Here is a 23,256-nt window from a genome sequence, read left to right on the forward strand (position 1 = left end):
CTTGGCTTTAGTTTGGGCTGTGGCCAAGTTCCGACCATATTTATACGGTCGCACGTTTTCGGTGGTCACAGACCATCACGCACTCTGCTGGCTGTCTTCCCTCCGGGACCCGACCGGACGGCTTGGTTGCTGGGCTTTAAGGGTCGAGGAATTTTCATTTATTGTCAACTAAATGTCTGAACCGTCTGCATAAGGACGCTGACTGTCTCTCTTGTCACCTCATGGATACTCTCGATCCTGCTGCGCATGGTCCGGTGACCGGCGTGATGGCTTTGACTGACATGACCGACATGTGCGCTGAACAATGTGACGCATCCTTACAGTCCATCATCACCAAAGTGCAATGTGGCAGCACCGACAGCACTTGCCGCATGTTTGTGCTGCATGACGACATCCTCTACTGCCGCAATGTCAACCCTGACGGCCCTGAGTTGCTCCTTGTCCTTCCTCGTCATCTGCGATCCGTTGTTCTCGAACAACTTCACGATGAAACGATGGCAGGACACCTTGGAGTTTTGTGTACATACGACCGCTTACGACGCTGGTTCTTCTAGCCGGGTCTCTACCGCTCTGTGCATCATTATGTTGCAACTTGCGAAGTGTGTCAGCGCCGTAAGAAACCTCCCCTGTCACCTGTCATACGACTCCATCCTATTGAAGTTCCCTCTGAACTGTTCTTTGGTGTAGGCCTTGACCTGCTTGACTCTTTTCCGACGACGACTAGAGACAATAAGTGCATCGCCGTTGCTACTAATTTCGCGACACGCTACACGATAACAAAGGCATTGCTGACTAGTAGTGCAACAGACGTCACCGATTTTCTCCTCCACGACGTCGTTCTCTACCACGGTGCACCTCAACAGTTACTTACCGACTGCGGCTGCTCGTTCTTGTCTCGAGTTGTCGACGACCTCTTCCGCTCTTGTGCCACTGAGCACAAGCTGTCCACCGCCTACCACCCACAAACGAAAGGTCTTACGGAACATCTCAACTGAACAATCACAGAGATGCTGTCGATGTATGTCTCCAACGATCCCCACGACTGGGACGCCACCCTAGCTAGCTTATGTGACATTAGTGTATAACTCGTCCCAATGTGACACCGCAGGATATTAGCCCTTTTATCTCTTGTATGGTCGCAACCCCACATTGCCGTTTGACACCATCCTCCCTTCTGTACCGCGTGTTGCAACTGAGCATGCTCGTGAAGTCATCTATCGCTCCCACATGGCACGTGAAGTCACCCGATCTCGTTTATTACCCTCGCAGCATATAAAAAAGAGGGTTACGACCGCTGCCATCGCGATGTTAAGTTCGCGCCAGGTGCTTGGGTGCTCCTCTGGTCACCATGTCATCGGGTTGGCCTCTCCCAGAAGCTTTTCTCTCTCGCTACACAGGGCCTTATGAAGTCCTACGACAAGTTAACCCTTTGAGGGTCAATGACAAGAATATACAGCGCCGCGAACGAAGTCCAAAATGGTCAATGCCGTATATTTACGGCGTCATCTGTACGTTTAAAAAGCGCATCAATTTGCTAACTTTTTCTTTTCTGTCATGCGCTGCCACTATGTGGGAATACAGGGAATTTCTTTTGCGCGCCTGCCTCTCTCAGTTTTCGTTGCATGGTTTGTTTTAGCGCTAGTTCGCTCCCGCGCGTCTATATAGTACCGCATATATTAACCGCAAATAAAAACGGGAAGGAAGAATAGCGGAAGAGAACACATGTGTTCTCTTCTGCTGTCCCCCCGTTTTTATTTGTGGTCAATATGATATGCAGTAAACACCAACTAGGCCAAACTGAAGTTCTTTTGAAATATATAGCACCGCTCGCGCAGGCGGATGGCGGCTTCGGCTTTGTTCCGCTGGCGGTTTCAGCTTCTTGCACTTGCAAAACTGATGGCTATCTCGTTACTAATTGCTTAAAGGGTGACCGCTTGTTTCTTGCTCGTTTAGTGCTCACGGGGGTGCGCATAGGAAGGATGCCGCCATGCATGCGTTTCAGTTACTTTTCTTTTTTTTTGAGCGTCGCAAAAACTAATTGCCTCTGGTTGGCAATAAGATGAAGATTAGCGGAAGTTTGTCACACGTTTTGCTTTCTTGATGGGCACACAACCACACAGTTTTCTTGAGTGCGTGCACCTATGCAGTTCGATTATGCTATGGATGTACATATTAGTGTAAGAGCAGGAACATTTGAGTCTTGTGAAATAGTCTTGTGTGCGCATTTTCAAAGCCTTGAACTATAACAATGCACCAATTTTCAATTCTTATAAGTTTATTTCCTTTTTTACTGTTGTTATTCATGAATGAAGAGTACATATATACCAACACAAAATATTTTTTTCTCACTTTACGGTCACCCTAGAAAAATTACGGTAAATTTCTTTCGAAATAACTCCCTAAGAAGAATTGGAATCTGCAATAAAAAAAATCAACCCTGGGCAGTCGAATATGGCGTTAAAAAAAAATCAACCCTCAAAAGGTTAACGACGTAAATTACAAGATTTCGCCACTACACTTTCATGCATGCATCCTCAAGTAAGATGCCTGTTGACGTCGTGCACGTTTCGCGGCTGAAGCCATACTTTGCTCGCAATTATTCGCCTACCATGCGCCGAGACGGCGCTTCGCCACCCGGGGGTCCTGTTACGGAAGGATGAAAGAAGGGAGAGGACGAATAAGATTGTGGAGACGCTGGCTACTGCGTGTTGGTGCTCAGCCATCTTAACTACTCTGACTCATCCTTCATATATACAGTGAAACCTCGCTAAACTGCAGTTGTCCGGAGCTCGGAAAAAGTATGTGCTAAACGGTAGTACTGTTCAATCGAAATAGCATGAGATCGACCACTTACCTGTCGAAAATGGAACTCGGTGAGAGTGCGATAAGAGGGGAAAAAACATGCAGTATTTATTCACTTCACGTGACAAGATTCTTATTTTCGTTTGATGCCACGGTGGCCTAGCAGAGACGACAGCGGCCTCAAACTTACTGAAGCTGCGAGGCAGCTTTTCAGCCATCCCCCCTCTTCTCGGCAAACACTCGCATGGCAGATTCCTTGTTGGCGTTACGTATAATCCGTGCACGTGCACGGTAGCGCTGCAGAAGTCACGGGACGCCTTTTTCATTGCGGGTGCTGTTCTCGTCGCGACAATTGCATTCATGAGGCTGACGTAATGTGCAGCATCTGCCACTGTCGGGCCTGAGTCGCCTGTGCTGTCGCTTTCTGTGTCGTCCTCATCACTGTTGCTAGCCGACACTTCGGCAACAACAGAGGCAATGATGGTGAAAAGTCGAACCTCGCAGACGACATCTCTTTGTGGTCGCAGCAGCGCTGCCGAGCAATTTCGTTGCATTCCAAATGCCACACACCGTAGTCAACAGCAGATCCCTGTCGCATGCCAACGCCGACTTCGTGTCACGTTCGATAGCACGAACAATGTCTAATTTTTCTTCTATGCTGAGCATCCTACGTCTTTTTTATCCGAGCTTTGGCATGACGCGAGTCCTCGCTTCCGCGATGCCACAACGCTGTCTGGCGCGTGCGTCTATTTGTCGTACAAAAATCCCTCACATGACCTGATCCTAGGTGCCTAGGGACAGCATCGTTTAGGGATTTTTGAGAAGGCGCGATGCTGGCGCCGAGCGACACCGTGGCGTGTTTGTCCTCGGCGTAATCGTTCTCTGGACCGCGCGTTGTTCAACATTGCTCATGTGATTGTACGTGCGTTGCTTGTGCGTTGGTTATAGGTTCTGTGTTACTTGGCGGAAAGCCGTGAGTAGCGGCGGTGCGGCACTGCGGTCTTGGCCTCGGTGAGCTCTGGCAGTACAGAATCTGTGTTGTGGGACCCGTGCTTTCTTGAGAACCCGGCGGTGGTGACAATTGAAATAATGAAGTGGCCTAGCGCCTTGGCAGCGAAGCGCGATGTGGCGTCGCCGTGTCCGACTTTGCTTAGCGGACATCGAGGAATGTGCTGCTCGCTGCAAGTCATGTAAATGCAACTGCGTTGACCGCCCACTGTTCAGCGCTGAATGTGTGTTTGGTGTGCTGTGCTTGAAACGAGTGGTGCAGCCATGCAGCGGGGGTGGCGGAGGAGCAGAGTGGCTTAGGGGCTCTGTTTGCGCGTTCACAGACGTGTGCTCCCGTCTTGGTCTCATTAGTGGCTGTCGCAGGATTGTGGTGTGCTAGCTCCTTGCCTAGTATGAAGTTTACGAAGCTAACACACAGCATGTTCACGTTTTTCCGCGCTATACATCATTTGCATGACGGCCGAGTTGAAAACGAGACATATGTCTGTGTTCTTTGCGTTTCATAGTAAAATATTTAGCGCGCACAATTGACAAGCACAGAGTGAAGGGGGACACACGAGCGCTTCACTCTGTCCTTGTCAATTGTGTGCACTAAATATTTTACTACGAATTAGTACCAACTCGCCCAAATATCAGTTCTGCTGCAGCTCTTTGCGTTTGTGTGTTGTAAATTACTTTCTGTTGTGGAAGTTCTGGGAGTCTTATTACACAAGGAGTGCGAACGTAAACATAAACACATATGTGTGTTGAAATTTTGAATTACCCATAATACCCTTTACGACTGATAAGTGGGCTGCACGGTCTGCGTGAATTAGGTACCGTATGTTGCGACGCTCTTTCGTGTGGTAGACTGATGCATGGTGCGCGTTTATTTCTGTACTGTTGTAAAAAGCATTTGTTTATTCACTCAATACAAATGTATGGCTTCTTCGCTGCAGTAGATTTTAGTTACGCGGTGAAGCATACTAAAAGTGGGAGGGGCCGCTATCAGCCAGCATAGTATGTCCAGTTAAGCGACCTGAGAGGCGGCGGGTGCGCGAGTGTATAATAAAAGAACTCTTATGTCCAGTGACAGCGGCCCCTTTTCACTGTTAGTATGCTTCACCGCAGTACATTGCTTAGGCTTCACCGCGAAATATTAGTGTATTGCGAGAAATATGATCGTAAAAAGCCTAATTATGCAACGTTTCTTTTGTAGCTTGCTACACCGCAATACAGGGGTGTAAATAAGCATCGTGCAGTAAAGCATACTAAGAGTGGAAAGGGCACATAGGTTTACGCTGTGCTCATTATTTTCAATTGTGACATAATTTGCAAGTGCATCTGTGCTTGTGGTAAGCTTCATTGACAATTCTTTGTACATTGCAAATTCATATTGCAGGGAAGATTACTAAAGCACATTTGCCATTATGGTACGTGTTATTCACCTTCAATGCAGGAGCACAATGCAGATTCTTGCCCCTGCTTTTGGCTGGACTGCACATGCTCTTTGAGAATTGATTCATTTCATTGATTCATTCTTTGATTATGCGTGAGACCTTGCAATGGGTAGCCCAAATATAGATTTGAGAAAACCAAAACGAATTCAGCAGTAAGAACCTAAAGGGTTGTTTTGGTGTAGACCAGTGGTCAAGTCCGGTATGAAAGAGGTGGAAGAAAAGCCGAGTCTTTCCACTTCAACACTGGGAGGCACAACTCCCTCAAATAAATACGACTCTTACTTATTTGACTTCTTTAAGGAGATTACCGACTTGCATTGGCAAGTGTTCACTTCAACAAACACTGCAGGAAGTTAGCTTCCTGCACATATTTCACCAGCTACTGCATCATTGTTTCACATTACGAGTGAAACTGCAATTTTCCTTATGCCACAACTTGCACAATTTTGTGTTTTGCAGTAGGATGTTAGCAGTGCTATTAAGGCACTTAAATACTCATGAATACTAGTAGAGAGAAAAAAAAAATAAAAGAAAGCAGTAGCTTTTTGTGCGTAGACTATGCATACACCTAGTGCTATTATGGTCATTTTTTTCCTATCCGCTAAACCATTCTAAACAAGGAAAGTTTACACACAATTAGTTTATACACAGACCACAACTAAACCACAGGTATCGTTGGTAAGCCAAGTATATACATTCGGTGACATTTTCTGCAGCCCTGCTATTGGGCTTTTCTTCCTTCCTTTTCAGCTGTGCAGGTTCATTAAGAAGTGATGAGACAGTTTGACAATTTTAATTGTTGAAAGACTTAGCGAAACCTTTTTCAGGTTGGTTTTTTTGGTTTCAGACTCTGCACATTGCATTTTAAGGCGTGTTTTCTGTGTTTGTTGCTTTCTCTATGGGTAGGGCATGTCAACATTTTTTACACCATGTCAAGTATGTGGTCATAGAGTGTTCCATAGACTGTGCCATAGACTGTTCTTAGATGGAGTCTTGCCCTTTCATTCTTTACAATATGATGTCTGTTTTTTGTGTCCAAGGCCGTTTTACAGCGTGATTGTAGCATTTTGATAAGTTTTGCCTCTGTCACCCAAGCTTGAAAGATTGCTACCCACTGCTGGTGGCATGACACATACGACAATTTTTTTTTTTCAATATAAGGAAGTCTGTTATTATTCTGTGCACTGGTTGCCTTTGTCTTTTTGAATTACAATTTGTTGCCTATATTTGCTCTTTTGTTGCATTTCAGATTAGGAATTGCTATCATAATTGACATTTAACCATATTGCACACAATGTGGATGATATGTAATTGCAATATATTGCCACCATAAACATAACAGAAGTTAATAATTCAAGAATGGTATGGTGCCTTTGCACGGTGGTGCAGCCATGAATTGTGGCTATAAGGTACCAACGCTGCAGGCAGCACTGCTTCTGGAGAATATAGTTCAACTCTACTACTTTCAAACATCATTGTTTTTATCTGCATTTGTATAGCTCCAGTTTCTGTGAACAACACACATCTGGTGGAAGAGTGGCTTGCACCTGCAGTTGGGTCCAATGAATAGCCAAATTTCTGCCCGTTTTCATGTTATTAGTAAAGGCTGTCGTTTTTATAGCCTGTGTGCCCAGTGTAGAAGCCGCTACAGGGTGTTGGGATCTCATACACATCTTCAGCTTTGCAGGGGACACAGCATCTGGCACATAGTTTGTCACAGGCCATGTATTCGGAGCAAGTTGAGTTTACTCACTAGCAAAGGAAGAACCAAGCTTGTTGGATATGAAGTAAACCACCTGTATACTCAGTGGCCTTCTTCATATCGTGTGACATATGTGCTTATAGCGACCCTTGTTTTAAGCACTTCTTGTCCAGCAGCAGTCGTTTGCTTTTGAAACACTCGGGATAGCTTTCAGCAAGCTGGACAGGAATAACACTGAAAAACCAGCAGATGTTAATTGTCGCACTTATCATGCGAAGCTTCGTGATGAGGGCGTAAATAAATGAGGGTGTTCCTCAAGGCCTTGTAGCACATGTCACAAGTTTGGAGCAACATGATGTATAGCACTTTTTTGATCGCATGCTATAGGTTTAGCAGGTGTGGCCATGGTTGAAGTGCAGTGCAAGGTCAAAAAAACAGATATCTATGAGCAGCACCCTGGTAAAGGAGACTGGGAAAACTAGTGGGAAGCCTGTTGAACATCTGGTTGACCCACTTGCTAGCTCCATCAGGCAAAGTATGATAAAGATAAGGTTTTTACATATAAACACTGTGCTAACGTCATAACATGCCAACAAGTCTTAGTGCGCAGGCTATGCACAACCAACTACATATGCCTTCTGTTCGGACATTGCTCATTGTAACTAACCAGGATGGAGTGGACAAAAAAAGAACAGCAGCTCCATTAATTTGGTTTCACTGGTATCAACAGTGTTTTGTATGTGTACATTGCCATACTCCCCAATGCCTTCTTGGGTGACATCAGCAAGGACCAGCTTGAGGCAAGGGGTAATAGACGTCTTTACAAGCTAAAAATGCATGCATTCATGGAGAGCACATTGTGTCCAGAAAGTAGGCACTTCACAGGGGCACTGGAGAAGGAACAGATTATTAACAGTGGGCGAAGACAAGCTACTAAATACCCAACACTGTTGCCATGTAACGACCTCTGAAACAATCCCTCTTAAAGAGGAAATCATCTTTGTGTATCCATAAAGAGGGCAGATGGGCAAAGCCCCTTCAGTAATTCTGCCAGCTTCAAAAGCCCACTTTGCACATCCTGAATGCTTCCTTATTACGGCTTTGCTGGGTGCAAGCATTCTACCGTTCAAAAGCTGTCATTGAGAGCACTGTTGGTTTGGTGGCAATAAAGTTCAGAAGCAATTGCAACAAACCTCCCTTCCTAGTTGGCCTGGATGCTCACGGTGCTTATGAAGCAGCACCATGAGGCAACCAAGGTGAACGGATGCCTCCAAGCCCTTGTTTGTTTATCCCACTGTTCTGTTAGTAACAACCATGAGACTTGAAACCAACAAGCTCAAATTCGGCACTCGCGTGGTTACTGCAGAGGATCCAGAAAAAGCTCAAAACAGAAAACTCAAGGGAAAGGATAAGGCACCATTTAACACTTAGTATTGCTGCAGCCCACCCCCTTCTTTTATTTTGTCTGGTCGTGCTACATCTTTTTACTATAGATAGGCATGAAGTTAGGTGATGTTCCCAGTCAGTGTCCAATTTTTATATACACTACGTGCTGGTTCAAAGAGGCTCGAAACACTGCAATGGAAGCTTCAAGTAGAAAAGGTGCCTAGTAGAAAAAGAAAGCTGTGCTCCAACCATCTCGGCAACATCTTGTCCCCTTAATAAAAATTGTGCTTTCATATCAACTTGAGCCTTCCAGTTTAAAGTACCAGTGCACTTATGAACAATGAATCAATTCTCAAAGAGCATGTGCAGTCCAGCCAAAAGCAGGGGCAAGAATCCGCATTGCGCTCTTGCATTGAAGGTGAATAACACATACCATAATGGCGAAGGTGCTTTAGTAAGCTTCCCTGCAATATGAATTTGTAATGTACAAAGAATTGTCAATGAAGCTTACCACGAGCACAGATGCACTTAAAAATTATGTCGCAATTGACAATAATGAGCACAGTGTAAACCTATGTGCCCTTTCCACTCTTAGTATGCTTTACTGCATGATGCTTATTTACACCCCTGTATTGCGGTGTAGCAAGCTACAAAAGAAACATTGCATAATTAGGCTTTTTACGATTATCTTTCTCGCAATACACTAATATTTCACGGTGAAGCCTAAGCAATGTACTGCGGTGAAACATACAAAGTGAAAAGGGGCCACTGTCACTGGACATAACAAGAGTTCTTTAATTATACACTCGCGCACCCGCCGCCTCTCAGGTCGCCTAAGCGGACATACTATGCTGGCTGATAGTGGCCCCCTCCCACTTTTAGTATGCTTCACCGCGTAACTAACTAAAATCTACTGCGGCGAAGAAGCCGTACATTTGTATTGAGTGAATAAACAAATGGTTTTTACAACAGTACAGAAATAAACGTGCACCATGCATCAGTCTACCACACGGAAGAGCGTCGCAACATACGGTAGCTGATTCACGCAGGCTGTGCAGCCCACTTATCAGTCGTAAAGGGTATTATGGGTAATTCAAAATTTCAGACACACATATGTGTTTATGTTTACGTTCGCACTCCTTGCGTAATAAGACTCCCAGAGCTTCCACAATAGAAAGTAATTTACAACACACAAATGCAAAGAACACAGACATATGTCTCGTTTTCAACTCTGCCATCATGCAAATGACATATAGCACGGAAAAACGTGAACATGCTGTGTGTTAGTGTTGTAAACTTCATACTAGGCAAGGAGCTAGTACACCACAATCCTTCGACAGCCGCTAATGAGACCAAGACGGGAGCACACGTCTGTGAACGCGCAAACAGATCCCCTAAGTCACTCTGCTCCTTCGCCACCCCCGCTGCACAGCTGCACCACTCGTTTCAAGCACAGCACACCAAACTCGCACTCAGCGCTGAACAGTGGGCGGTCGACGCAGTTGCATTTACATGACTTGCAGCGAGCAGCACATCCCTCGATGTCCGTTAAGCAAAGTCGGATACGGCGACGCCACATCGCGGTTTGCAGAACTTGGCTGCTGAGGCGCTAGGCCACTTCAATATTTCAATTGTCACCACCGCCGGGTTCTCAAGAAAGCACGGGTCACACAACGCAGATTCTGTACTACCAGAGCTCACCGAGGCCAACGCCGCACTGCCGCACCGCCAAGTAACACAGAACCTACAACCAACACACAAGCTACGCACGTACAATCACATGAGCAATGTTGAACAACGCGCGGTCCAGAGAAAGATCACGCCAAGGACGAACACGCCACGGTGCGCTCGGCGCCAGCATCGCGCCTTCTCAAAAATCTCTAAGCAATGCTGTCCCTAGGCACCTAGGATCAGGTCACGTGAGGGATTTTTGTACGACAAATATACGCACGCCTGTCTCGCATGCCGCCGAGATGATGTTTATGTTGATGTGGCTTCATGCGCGAACGCACTGGGCGCTTGGAGGCCATTGTTCCGATCTCTGAGGCTTGTTGTTCTGTCGGGCCACCCGATGGAGATGACGCACTGGCGTGTTTGCGCGACGAAAAGTGGAAACACTACGTGTTAACCGATACGTACGCAATAAGCTTTTACGGTTTATGTGGATACAAAACACATTATGTTTAATGGCTGCTGAGTCGGGGATTTGATTTTACTACTTTTAAAACGAAACTACTGTTTAAGTGGGTACGATTTAACAAGGTTTTACTGTATTGTAGATATAGTCTTTCTATACTCGCAACATCCCCGTAACAATATCTTCTCAGACGTTTCTGACAGAATGTAGGTTGCGTGGGAAAGTGTAACCTGCCATGGTCGCTTAGTGGCTGTGGTGTTGGTCTGTTAAGCACGAGGTCACGGAATCGAATCCCAGCCATGGCGGCCGCATTTAAATGGAGGCTAAATGCGAAAACACCCGTGTACTTATATTTAGGTGCACGTTAAAGAGCCCCAGGTGGTCCAAATTTCCTGAGTCCTCCACTACGGCGTGCCTCATAATCAGATCGCGGTTTTGGCACGTAAAACCCCATAATTTAATTTTCTTTTTCTGCAAGTGTAGCTGAAGAGCCTGTGAAAAAAAATATCGTTAGACCTTTATGTAGTCAAGAGTTCGACGAAAGTTCGTCTGGTCAGGTAACATGATGATGAAGAAATTGCGGCCACTGACCAAGTCAAGGTGAAAAAACACACAGAGACGTTTCGGGACCCGTACGGGTTCCTTGATCACGCTAAAGGCGGGCAAGAGCAGCGAGTCGTTTTTATGGCAGAATGTGACGTAGGGAACGGGTGTAGTTGGCAGGAAGATTTCCATCAGTCCTGTTGATAGTGTTGTCAGTAGTTTGAATAAATAAAGATTCTAACAAGAGTCACGTCATCGAATTCTTTTCCTTAGCTATTATCAGCATTTTCCCAATCGATGTGGTGACTGCGATTATCGGCGTGTTCGGCAAGGGTGTTCGAGACTTTTTTCTTGTTGGACACGTCCCTTTGGTGCTCTTTTAATCTTCTCGTGAATTTGCCGGTTTCACCGATGTAGCTGCAGCTGCAGTCTGCGCATGGTACCTTGTATATGATACCGGGATAATTCTTGCTTTCAAGCCGATCCTTTACGTTAACAAGCTGATTTCTCAGCTTGTTGGATGGCATGTGGGCTATTCTGAGATCGTATGTTGAGAATACGCGGCTAAGAGCTTCGCTGACGCCAGGAACATATGGGACGCCAGCGCGTTTCATGAGCGACTTGCCTTGAGACGGCTTTGGATGGAGGACGCGGGCTTCCATTTTGCCAATAAACTTCTTGGGGTACCCGTTCCTGGATAATTCGTGACGAATTTTTTTCAGTTCGTTCTGCGTTTCGTGGTCACTTGAGCAGATGCGTGTGGCCCGCGTCACAAGAGATGAGACAACGGATTGCTTGTGGCAAGCCGGGTGACATGAACTGACTGGCCGGTATGAGTCGCCTTCCTGTGCACGGCAAATGAGAGCCTCGTTCCACTTCGCCGCACAAGGACGTCAAGGAAGGGGAGGCTGTTGTCACACTCGTATTCTGCGGTAAATTGTATGGCTGCGTCTGCTGAGTTGAGAAGACGTAGGAGGCGTGAAGCGTCCGGCTTTCGCACAATGCAAAAACAGTCGTCTACGTAGCGGACGAAAACCTTCGGCACAGGAGCGAAGTCAGTGAGGGCCTTCTGTTCAATGACTTCCATGACCAAGTTGGCGGTAGTAACGGAAATGGAAGCACCCATGGCAGTTCCGTTGATCTGCCTGTAAAACTGTTTGTTGTAAGTGAAGTAGGCGTTGCTCAAATAGAAGTCTAAAAGCTCGCAAATGTCCTGTACTTCTAAAGGGGTGCGCTCAGCGAGCGTGTCGTCCGCCAGCAGGACATCTCTGCACGTAGCTACGGCCAGGTCAACAGGCCCTGAAGTGAAGAGCGACTTCACGTCAAATGACACCATAATGTCGTCTTCATCCAGGGAGATGTCGTGCACTTTCTCCACGAAGGCTGAAGAATTTGAAATGTGCGTCGCTGTCTTGCCGGTGAGCGGGCCCAGCACTTGGTGTAGGTAACCTGATAACCGGTGCAGCGGTGACCTTGTAAAGTCTACAATGGGCCGTAGTGGAACGCCTGGCTTGTGAACTTTCGGTAGTCCGTATATTGCAGGTGCAGACCCGTTAGTACACAAGAGGCGATGGTAGAGATGCTTTTGCTGCGGTGGAACAAATTTAAAAACCTTGGAGAGGAGCTTCTGCAGTCTTGTTTGCAGGTTGACCGTGGGGTCTTTCTGGATCGCGACGTACGTATCCTCGTCTGATAGCAAATCCTTCATTTTCTCATTGTAGTCACTTCTGTCGAGCAACACGATGGCATTTCCCTTATCTGCAGGAAGGATGGCAATGGAGTCATTGTTCCGGAGGCCCTCGACGGCTTGTTTCTCGGCAGGTGAAAATCGTGCTTGAGGGTTGCGCGTCCGCCACTTTGACAGAACACCAATGGCGCGGGTGCGAGCTTCTTCTCTTACTTCGGAAGGAAGTTGAGTGACGGCGCGTTCCACGGCGCAGATTACTCTAGCTGGGTTGGGTGAGGCGCCAGTGTTGAAGTTCAAGCCCTTGCGCAGAAGAGCAGCTTCAGATTCAGTAGGCTTGTAGGAGGATAAGTTGAGGATGACTTCCTTGGTTTGCGTGGGTTCCTTTGGCCTAAGAGCGTCAAGCTTACTTTTTTGCGACTTCCTGCACTGGCGGTCTCTTAATGTCGCCATGAAATTTGCATGAAGCTGTACGTCCGGGAAGTCCTGAAGAATGGCGTGTTCTAGCTGGCGCTTTGTGAAGAACATTGCTGTTTCCAAATCCTTGATTTTCTGTCAGCATTCTTGAACCCTTGCTGCCAATAATTTCCTCTCGGCTTGTCGAATTATCTTGTGGCCCCACGCTGATGCAACCGGTGTCTTCAAGCGCAGACTTTTTGGGACAAGGCCTTCCACATTGCACGTCTGGTTGAAGGACATGTGGCACTTGAAGGCAGCTATGTCTCTGTGTGTTTTTTCACCTTGACTTGGTCAGTGGCCGCAATTTCTTCATCATCATTAGACCTTACACGTTTCCATGCATAGGGCAAGCATGCACAGAGGGCGCAAGACATTTCATGCGCATCGAAGCGCCAGCACTGCATACTTGGGATGGCCCACGCCTGTGTGCCCGAAGCCGCTTCACCCACAGCAACCAATCAGAGCACACGACACCTAGCTACACAGCACTGCCTTCAAAACCGAAACCGGCACTCAGAGCTCCCATAACGCCCTTGGCATCACAGATGGCGCCAACTTTTCTAAAGTCGTTCATTGTACCAAATTACACCAAAGGAATCTTCTGCAAGTGCCAACCTGCACCGAAATGGCATTTTTGTGAAAAATTGTGCCAAGCCTGTGGCAAAGATGCAGAAAAATGACAGCCTTGTTCCACTGATGCTACCCTCATTTGTAAAACAAACCAAAATGTACAGTGCGCTGTTATCACCATCCAGGAGGTCAGTGGAGTGCCATAGGAGCCAGTGTTATCAATCCTCCATTATCTCCATAAGCACAGGAAACGTGCAGTAGCCTCTTGCAAATCAACATTGTAAACGCGGTTTTATCCATGTGCAGGGAAAGCAATTCTATCAAATGTGAATGAATCTAGTTAGGTAATTTTTATTCCGAAATGCCACATTGATTGGTGAAGTTGGCTCCACTGTACTTATTCATTATTTGAGTTAATATCAACACCATATGGGGCATACATTGTGGGGATGCACGACTCTCACGCGTCCCCTGATATGTTGTTTTCCCGCACGGCTTGCGTGGCCTGGCGCCCACGGCGGTCGGAGTGGTTGAGGCGCAGTACGAGAGATGGCGCGAGTGTTGCGCTGCTAACGCCGCTGACAGGCGGGGTTACTTGGGCGCCGAAAGACAAGGTGCTTCCTCTTGGGTTCGGGACAGCAAGCAGTGCAGACGTGCCGTGCCACGCGTGCGCAGATCCATGCTTCTGGGAGACCGTCTCGCGTGGCCGCCTTCGAACGCGCCACCGTTCGCGTGACCGTACGCGCGAACGACCAGGCGTTGGGATCCAGCATGGGGCGAACATATTCGCTCGCTATCCGGTCGCGGTGAGTCGGACTTCTAGATTTGTCGCGCGCCCATCGGCATGTTTTGTGGATAGCCACTCGGCTAGCTGGCATTGATCTATGAAAGGTGCAATAAATGCCCTTGTGATTGTTTGCACTACTGTGTGGTCATTCCTTTGTACCAAGAGCACGGAGGAGAACCCCACAACATGTAGGTTTGAGACTGCCAAAAGTGTATCTCTGTGGCAAGCCAGCTTTTTGCCTGAGCCAACCGAAAGGGCAATGGCTCACCGATTCCTCACCACCAAACAGCGATGAGACAGCAGTGTAACTGCACCATGTCAGTGGTCTACAAACAAGTAGTCTGACAATGAATTTGCACAGGATGAGTTCAGTTTGCAGTGTAGTATGCACGATAGACTCTGCAATGTTCGAGTACCACAGGCTTACGTTTAGTGGGGCATTTCCTCGTGAAAATGTGTTCAACTTAGTAGTGCGGTTTAGCAAACGGCTGCTGAATAAGAATAGTGCTCCTCGTAAACAACAAGGAAAGCTGCTCTTAACTTGAGTTTCACAACACGTGGGATCCTCAGGTTTTTTTTTTTTTGCTCACAACTTGTCTGGTGGTGCCAGCAACGCATTGCCAAATTGCCGCATTTATGGATGATGCATGCATAGACAAGAAATTGCTGCTCCGTGGCATCTCGGAAATAATGGTCAGGTAGGTTGAACACACTAACACTCACTTTTATAATAAATGATGCTGCAATATGGTTGAAACACCATTTCTACTGCACTAATGTCACGGTGCTGTGAATTTGTGGCTGTTGATGCAACACAGTGCTGTGAGGGAACATTGGCGTTCCAGACATGTTTCAGATATGAGCATTTTTTGCTGTACACAAGCAAACAGCAGCTTTCAGATCGCAAAGAAGGGGACAGTGCTGACAGCATACAAGTGCTCTGCTTTAGGTGCATTTATAGCAACTTCTTAGCCAAGCCATTTCACACGGAAGAGTCCACCGTTACTGAGCTAGGGAATTTGTGTGCACAGAGATAGTGGCAAACAGGTCTGGTGTGCATGTGTCATGTACTGTGTGTATCAAACAGAGGATTGTGTGTGTGCAGTCTACATTCCAGTGCCTGACGAGCGCCCGATATGGCATCTCCTGGGGGGCCCTGGGTGCAGCCGAGTTCTGCCTTGAGACAGCACGACAGTACACTCTTGACCGGTGAGTCTTGTCTTCAGCACAGCTCTATGTCGACCTGGCTATTACTTGTATTGTTACGCAGCTGATGCTCACCGAACGGTGATTCTCGTTAATAATGGCCAACTGGGGAGGTGCGTGCACCACTGTGCATTCTCAGTCAGGCAGCTGCCAACTTACTTCGGGTCAGTGTAATCCATGCCTCTTACAATGTATCCGCATACAACACACGATTATTCGCACTTAGTTTGGTCTACCTATACAGTAGACCCCTGTTAATTCGATCCCGACTGAAGGTCATGGTCAGCGCCGATGGAACAGCGCTGGCCCAAGCTTTCCCAAGCTATAGGCCCAAGGCTTCTTTATTTTGATCCTGCAATTGGCCTTCACTGAATAATTAAAACTTGACCAGTCAGCATTCATGCGCCTGACTCCCATGGTGACCCCAATAGCAGCCCCTTTAGTGTCAACGCCTGTCTCAACGGAGCTTAGAGGACACTGAATGCGTCAAACACACGGCGTCCCCCGTCGAAAACACCTATTTTTGGCATGCCCTAGGAAGATTTTCTTTCAAGCAATAGCCAGAGCTCACAATGTCTAATTACGTATTTACCCGATTCATGCTTTTTATTTTCTTTTACGAGGAAATTGGGCCGAAAATTGTTTGTGCGATGCAGTCGAACACAAAACCAAAAGCGCCATTTTGGAGTTTGTGTGCTTTGCCGCATAACACGAATGTACTGCAGGGAAGCTGACTAGAAAACTGGCCATTATTGTGCAACACATATTGGACCCTTGCTCATTTTTCTTGCTAAAAAATCGAGTGCGCATTGGATTTCTGCATTGTTTAGGAGCTTTACTGTCTTTTCTACGTTAGTTTTATTTTTTACTGTGGACACATAGGAAGTGGGTGCACATTTGATTCGGGGCCATCAAATACTGCCAAATGAATTGGCGTGTTTATCGCAGTTCTTATGCATCTTGATTAATTCGACCCGCCAAATAATCCAGTTGATTTCGCCGGTCTTGTCAGGGTTGAATTAACAGAAATTGACTGTATTATGCAACAACTTCAGATTTTAACAGACGAGTCTAAACGGGCTATTACCTAAATGAACAAAATTTTATGCTATGCAAGCTTTGTCTAGATGGTGCATATACGGCATACTTTGCTGCGGCAATGCGTGCATGTGGTGCTGCACTGCACACACAAAAATATTAACGGCAAGCTTGCCGCAGCAGCACACTGGATGACACACCACCAACGAAAAGTGTTCGGGATGACCATGCAAGTTGCTCACCACTGCTGCCCATGGCAGTCGGCTCAGTGTCAACAGTGCCGCTAGTCCTCACCTGCTTGCTTCAAAGCTGTAGCTTTCTGTGCTTCATAAATAACCACTGACAATCACAAAATTCATCCTTTTGAGAATACTCAGGGTGTCTACCAACTGGGAAAACTGGGAATTCTCAGGGATATTGAGTAGTCTGGAAAAAGTCGGGGAAAACTTAGGGAAATTGTGCCTCTATCAGAGAAAATTAGCGGTAATATTGTTGAAAGGGTCGAAAGTCGCGGTAATGCTGGATCGAGTAACAGACAGCGATCGTAATGAGTCGTCTTTGACGCCCTGTCCTCGGCTGGAGGAGTTTCCAGTGTACAGTCAACGACTAACTTTCAGGATGCCCGATAATTTGGACGGCTTCACGGCACCACCACCCGATAGAGTCAATGTATCAGAACGTCTGAAATTTCGGATGCAAGAACCCTTTGCCGTCCGATTTTCTGGACTTTTTGCCGTGACCGCAGGTCCGAAACGGCATTAATCAAAGCCACCACCGCTGCCGTTTTGATTACCTTGCCAACTCGAACCGGCGCTCTCGCACGCAGATCCGCTGGCAGCCGTAACACACCACTGCGGCAACGCTAGACCTAGCTGCTTCGACGTTCACTATCAAGCTTCTTGTCGTTGTGTGTCGTGTTTTTCATTGGAAAAATTCGCTGCTGTCAGCAATGGCACCGACTGCGCCTTTGTGGTCCTTGCGATTGGCTTAGAAGCTTGGAAAGCACGGTGCGTTGCATAATGCTGGTTCCCTAAAGTCAGCTTCGTCTCTTTACAGAAATGTTACTTGCTGTAGCATACGCAAAAGTATTGCAGTGAAGCATAACAAGAGTGGGAAGGGGCTATTGCCACGGGACACAGTATGTATTCCTTAATTATACATGCATGCATCCGGTATCTCTTGTTGCTGTACGAGCATCGATGTGCCTAATAAGTGTACCGACAGGCCTTCAGAGCGTTTTCGAATGTGCCTGTGGCAGTTCAGGCCCTTAAGAGCAGTAAATAACATGCATTTATTTTTTCCAACTGGCCGATTTTTCGAACATTTTCGCGGCCCCTAAGGAGTTCGAAAAATCGGACGTGGACTGTGCAACTGACCAAGAAGATGCTTCAAATGTTCCGTGGGGCGAACGAGTGGCGGAAGGAGAACAAGAACAGAAAGAACCTAGACATTGAGGAATGAACAGGAAAGGAAGCGTGCTGCCACCGTTTTGAAGGAGCTTGAGCTCAAAAAAAGAAAAAAGAAGAAGTGTTCGCTGATATTTAGATGAACGTGCCCCTCATCCAAACCAAAATAAACTCTTTATAGCAGTGAAACGGAACACTCAGACGTCATGCGCGGGCTGAGAGTATGTCAGGACAGATGAGGTTGACCTTATATCTATGAGCTGTTGAGAGAGAATCTCAATTGTGACAAAGTTCGGACCTCATGCCACTGAGCTTGCTATCGGTTGATAGAAATAGCTCATATTCGAAAATATTTGCTTCTGCATGCATCTATTTTTTATTCGTATTTGAGGATGTTCGACTTGATTTGCAATTTTTTTTCAAAGACATTTTATTTGCTGTGCATTCTACTAATCCCTCCTTTCTGTTCTCTTTTGAATAACGTAAACACTACTCCTTAGTATTGAAACTGAATTAAGTCGGTTTTTTTTTTCATGTGCTTACTAGAGAGTGACAGTATCAGGCAACGTGGTTTCACTCCCTCTTGACATAAAACATAGTTCTGCGTTACTCAGGGAATTTTGCAAAGGCACTCAGGGAAAACCTGGAAAACTCAGGAAATTTGAAAATGTCATCTTGGTAGACACCCTGATACTTTATTACTTATCACATCAATTTGCAAGAAAAAAAGGAAAAAGGCTATGACACAACAGACGTAGTGCGAAGCTCGTGGTGCTCACATCGCGTGTCACGTGCAGTGCACTGGACGTGACTTGCAATGTGAGCATCACGAGCTTCGCAGTGCACTGCAGCTGGACACAGGCTTCAACTTGCATCGTACGGCAGCTCTCATTCACGCCGCGTGTTCGACAGTGGTTGTTGCTTGTCACAAAAGATAAAATTAGGACATTGGTTTATTTACTTACTGCTGTCTTGTATGAAAAACAAACTGTAGATAATGTTTGTGTCATCAGCGACAGCGACGCGCTTCCGGCTTGCCATGGAGGTAGCCGCAATGGCAGAAACTTGTACCCATTTCTTTCACCGAACGGAAAGCTTTGTCAGTCATTGTAGGGATAGAGTTTATGCTCTTGCACGCGGAAAGTGCCATTTGCCGGCATCTGGAAAACAGCTAAAAGCGAGGCGCTGTGCTGGTATGTGTGGTTGTGCAATAAGCATGTAACTCCCTTCATCTACTGATTTATTGAATTGAATTTTGTTTGTTTGTTTTTGCTCTTTTTTTTTCTATCTGCGTATTCCAATACCTCCTTCACTTCTTTCACTCCACTCCCTCTCACCATTCTCTTTCCTTCACCCCTCTCTTGAAGAGCAGAGAAGGGGGCAAGCTGGTTTGTCAAGGTTGGGGGCAGAGCAAGGGTTGAAGATGAAAAAAAAAAAAAAAAAAAAAAACGAGACACGGTGCTGATCCCTCTCTCTGTCCCCCTTTTCATTCCGTCACCCCCGCTGCTTCACACTCCTCTCTCCATCACCCTGTCTCTCTCATCCCCTCTCCATCCTCCTCCTCTCTCTCCTTAATGTAGCAAAGTCTGCTGAATTTGGCTAGCATCAGGGCCAGACTTTCAAAGCTAGGGTGAAAGGCCATCTGCGGCTATCATGCAGTGCAGCGGCAGCCACTCTATGAACTGGGGCCCAAGAGGCCACAGGTGTGTTCATAATCATCATCATCATTTTTGTCCCTTAACCCTTTCGCTGTCGGGCCTTTCTGGCCGTGACGCACGCCAGTGTCGGCTTGGTTTCAGGGAACGAACATAGCAATTTATTTTTGATTATGATTGGTATACAAATAACGTAGTCAATGCTATATGCACATATCAGTGTTCTGCAGCTGTTGTTAGTAAACATCATCATCATCACAGTCTGACTATAAAATCCGTTCAACATCCGAATCTGACGATGCGGAACCCTCTTCCTCGCATGCGACTCTGTCCGAGTCCGAATCCGAGCTCGGCTCGTATTCTAAATCGGGATTGAGCCACCGCACCAATGAACAGACGAAGGTCCCGCGCGCTCAGCCATCCGAAAGTAACCGCGCGCTGGGAGGATGCGCTTTCAGTCGCCCGCACAACGGAGAGAAATGGGACGTTGCGTGATCAAGAAGACAGAGGGAGATGGAAAAAGGCTAAACAAAGGTCGAAGGGCTTTACGTTTACTGCTGCAAGTCAGAAGCGAGGGTTCGGCGAGAGAGCGAAAGCAGCAATCGAGTCACTCTTTTCGGAGAGGCAACGGCACGTGCGCCTGAACTTGACGCGGCGTAGCAGACACACCAACAGAAGCAAAATAAAAACCTTCAAACCAGCGGAGATGGCAGAACAACCCTTGAACCCATAACCACACGCGCGCGATGCATGATCCAGCGAACGCGGAGCCACCGCGCCACTCAGCAAAGAGAAAGTGGGGAGTGACAGTCGCACCATACTCTTCAATACACAGGTCGGGGAGAATATACGAACTTGTAGAAAGAGTCAACAGATGGCGCGGCCAATTCAGGAGCGCCAGCTTTGCGCTCAGGCGCGAAATTTTGAACGCACGATAGAGAACGTACCGGTACGTCAGTGACACCGTGGGGGGGAAGTGCGATGACGTACCGGTACGTCCGTGACAGCGAAAGGGTTAAAGGCCCCTGTCGGGGTATCACATAAGGGGGGAGCGTATACAAAGTAGATAAAAACAAAGGTCATAAAAATATAACACTGCAACACAGGGACATAAAAAGATGCAAAGAATGCGATAGTTAAAACAGTGCTTGTCAATATTGTCAATGTTGGCGGTGCTCTCATAGGAGCGACTTGAATTTACAGGCTTCCCTGTTGTAGTAGTGCTGATCAACCAATCGGTTGCTGTTCCTTTGTTGGCAATTCAGGGTACTTGCGGTTGCCGAGGACTCCTCTCGAAATAAATCGCTGGTTACATTGTTGGAAAGTGCGGTACTACCAGAGATGTGCATTACAGGTTGCATGCTACCTTGGAACATCTTTTTCCTCGTCTTGCCGCAAAAAACCATGAAACGAATGGCCATTGGAAATGTTACTGTGTCAGGTAACTATGAGGTAGAGAACCGGTCAGCCACCATTTTGATAACTCTGCAAGTGTGCTGCATTTGGATGCATTTACTTGTTGCGGCACTTGGATCGGTGTTGAATAGCAAGTCATCCAACTTGCACTCCTGCTTTGTTACACAAAGACGATCACAAAATGTGGACAAAGCAATGAACACGGGGTCAGGGCTTTCCCAAGGTGTTTATATGGGGATAAAGGGGTGCAGACAAGATATTCATGAAGTTGAATGGGCACGGTTGATGCGGGTACTAAGCAGTGCATGGGAAGGAAAGTGATGTATGTGATACACATTTAGGTGCGAAATCAAAGAGTGAGTTTCTTGGCGCGTTATACTTGACTCGAGGTTGCCATGACAGTCACTCTTTAAGTAGGTATGCTGAAGTGCAAGGCGTAGCAAAAAGTTGAGATTTTTCCTACTGCTTGTGTAAGCTGCAAACTCCTACCCAGCCCATAAGTTTTGTCTCTTCTAGATTGTCCATCTTATTTGACATTTTGAGAAAAATTAGTTCCTAAGTTCTGATGTCTTTTAGTGAGGGAATCTTCACTGAGGAAGTAATGGAAAACCTGAAATAGTTGGGGAATTTTCACGAGGACTTGCTAGACACCCTGTTTCTGTAAACCTCGAGAGAGAAGCACTGGCTGTCCTCCTTCCACTGCGACGTCTAAAGGTGGTGGTCGCTCTGAGCCCTCCTCTTCAACGGTGAACTTTATGGCTTCCTCAGTGCTAATCAAGTGATCCGTGAAGGCACGCAGCGTGTATTTATTGATGATGCAAAAGCAGTCGTCAATGTATCAGTGGAGCACCTTCAGGAAAGGGTTAATTAAAGCAAGCCATATTCTGGTTTTCCACTGATTACATTGTGAGATTAGCAATGGTTACTGAAATTCATAGTGGCACTCAAAGTGACCATTTGGAGAGCCACCTAATGACCAATGTCAAGAGGCGAAGGGTTGCTTCTAGTGCCCTCGCTGAGCACCATCAACTGGGGTCTGGTTTCAGTTATCGCCAGGGAAAAGAACCAGGTGCGGCAGCAGTATCTAGAATCTTTGATTATCAGTCGACAACAACTGGCCAAGTGGAAACTGCAGTAATTTCCCGCCTGTCTCTGCAAGACGCCTGAACAGATAACCAATGCGAACTTAAGCTCAATGTATTGAGCCTTTTAGTTTAGTGAAACGGCTTCCATATGGAAGTTGAGATGTCAACACAACTATGGTCATTGTTCTTCTCTTTTTCTGTTATTACGGTAGGCTCCCTTTAATACGAACTCGAAGGGACCATGAAGATTTGTTCGTCTTATCAGAAAAATAATTGGCAACATGACCAGATTCACCCAAATATTTTGCTTCAAAACGGTAAATGAAGTAGACTTACAAAGGGAGGAAAATGACATAAAAAGCATTTATTTAGCTGAACATAACAGAAAACTTAAGAGAAAAAGGAGAAATGAGGCAGAGCGTCGCGGAGGAGGAAGGTAGACGGAGGTGTGCTGGATTGACCTCCTCTAGCAATTTCTACAGGTTTTGTTTGCGATACGGACGTACCGACTTCGTCTTGGGATAACATCGTCCTCGTGTGCCGTGCACTGTGTGTGCGAGTGAAAGCATGCAATGGTGAGTCAAAGACAGCAGCTCAATCTCGCGTGTGCATGGGAGGAAAGGGAGGAGGAAGGCGCGCCGTCTTCCCTCACGCGCACGACACCGAGGGAGGGGAGAAAGGGGGCATGCCTGCTTTGTCTTGAAAGCTTTGGGGGCACAGTCTAGGTGGGCCGAAGGCTCGTAGCTTTATGTGCGCTGTGTTCTCACTGCTCAGTTTGCGTTGAAGCGACAGTACGAAGGTCACTTCACTCGTTGCTGCCACTGCGATTCCTCACGCCAGTGTTTTGACAGCAAGCGTCCGTGGTCATAGAGTGTGATGTGTTCATGTTGGCCTGTGCGCTCTGACACCATGCTTGCTAATGTAGTTAGTAAG

The 23,256-nt window shown here is 46.8% G+C and overlaps 1 protein-coding gene across 3 annotated transcripts in view; it reads left to right on the forward strand.

Moving 5' to 3' along the window:
* LOC126536524 (glutaryl-CoA dehydrogenase, mitochondrial) overlaps nt 1–23,256 on the forward strand; it is a 96,903-nt gene that overhangs the window by 62,191 nt on the left and 11,456 nt on the right. For all 3 annotated transcript variants that reach the window (XM_055072754.2, XM_050183530.3, XM_055072747.2), the window contains one exon: nt 15,623–15,726. In XM_055072754.2, the coding sequence (XP_054928729.1) occupies nt 15,623–15,726 (104 nt within the window). The remainder of the gene's footprint in view (nt 1–15,622; nt 15,727–23,256) is intronic.

This window comes from Dermacentor andersoni, chromosome 3 (assembly GCF_023375885.2).
Source record: "Dermacentor andersoni chromosome 3, qqDerAnde1_hic_scaffold, whole genome shotgun sequence".
In the NCBI taxonomy this organism is placed as follows: Eukaryota; Metazoa; Arthropoda; class Arachnida; order Ixodida; family Ixodidae; genus Dermacentor; species Dermacentor andersoni.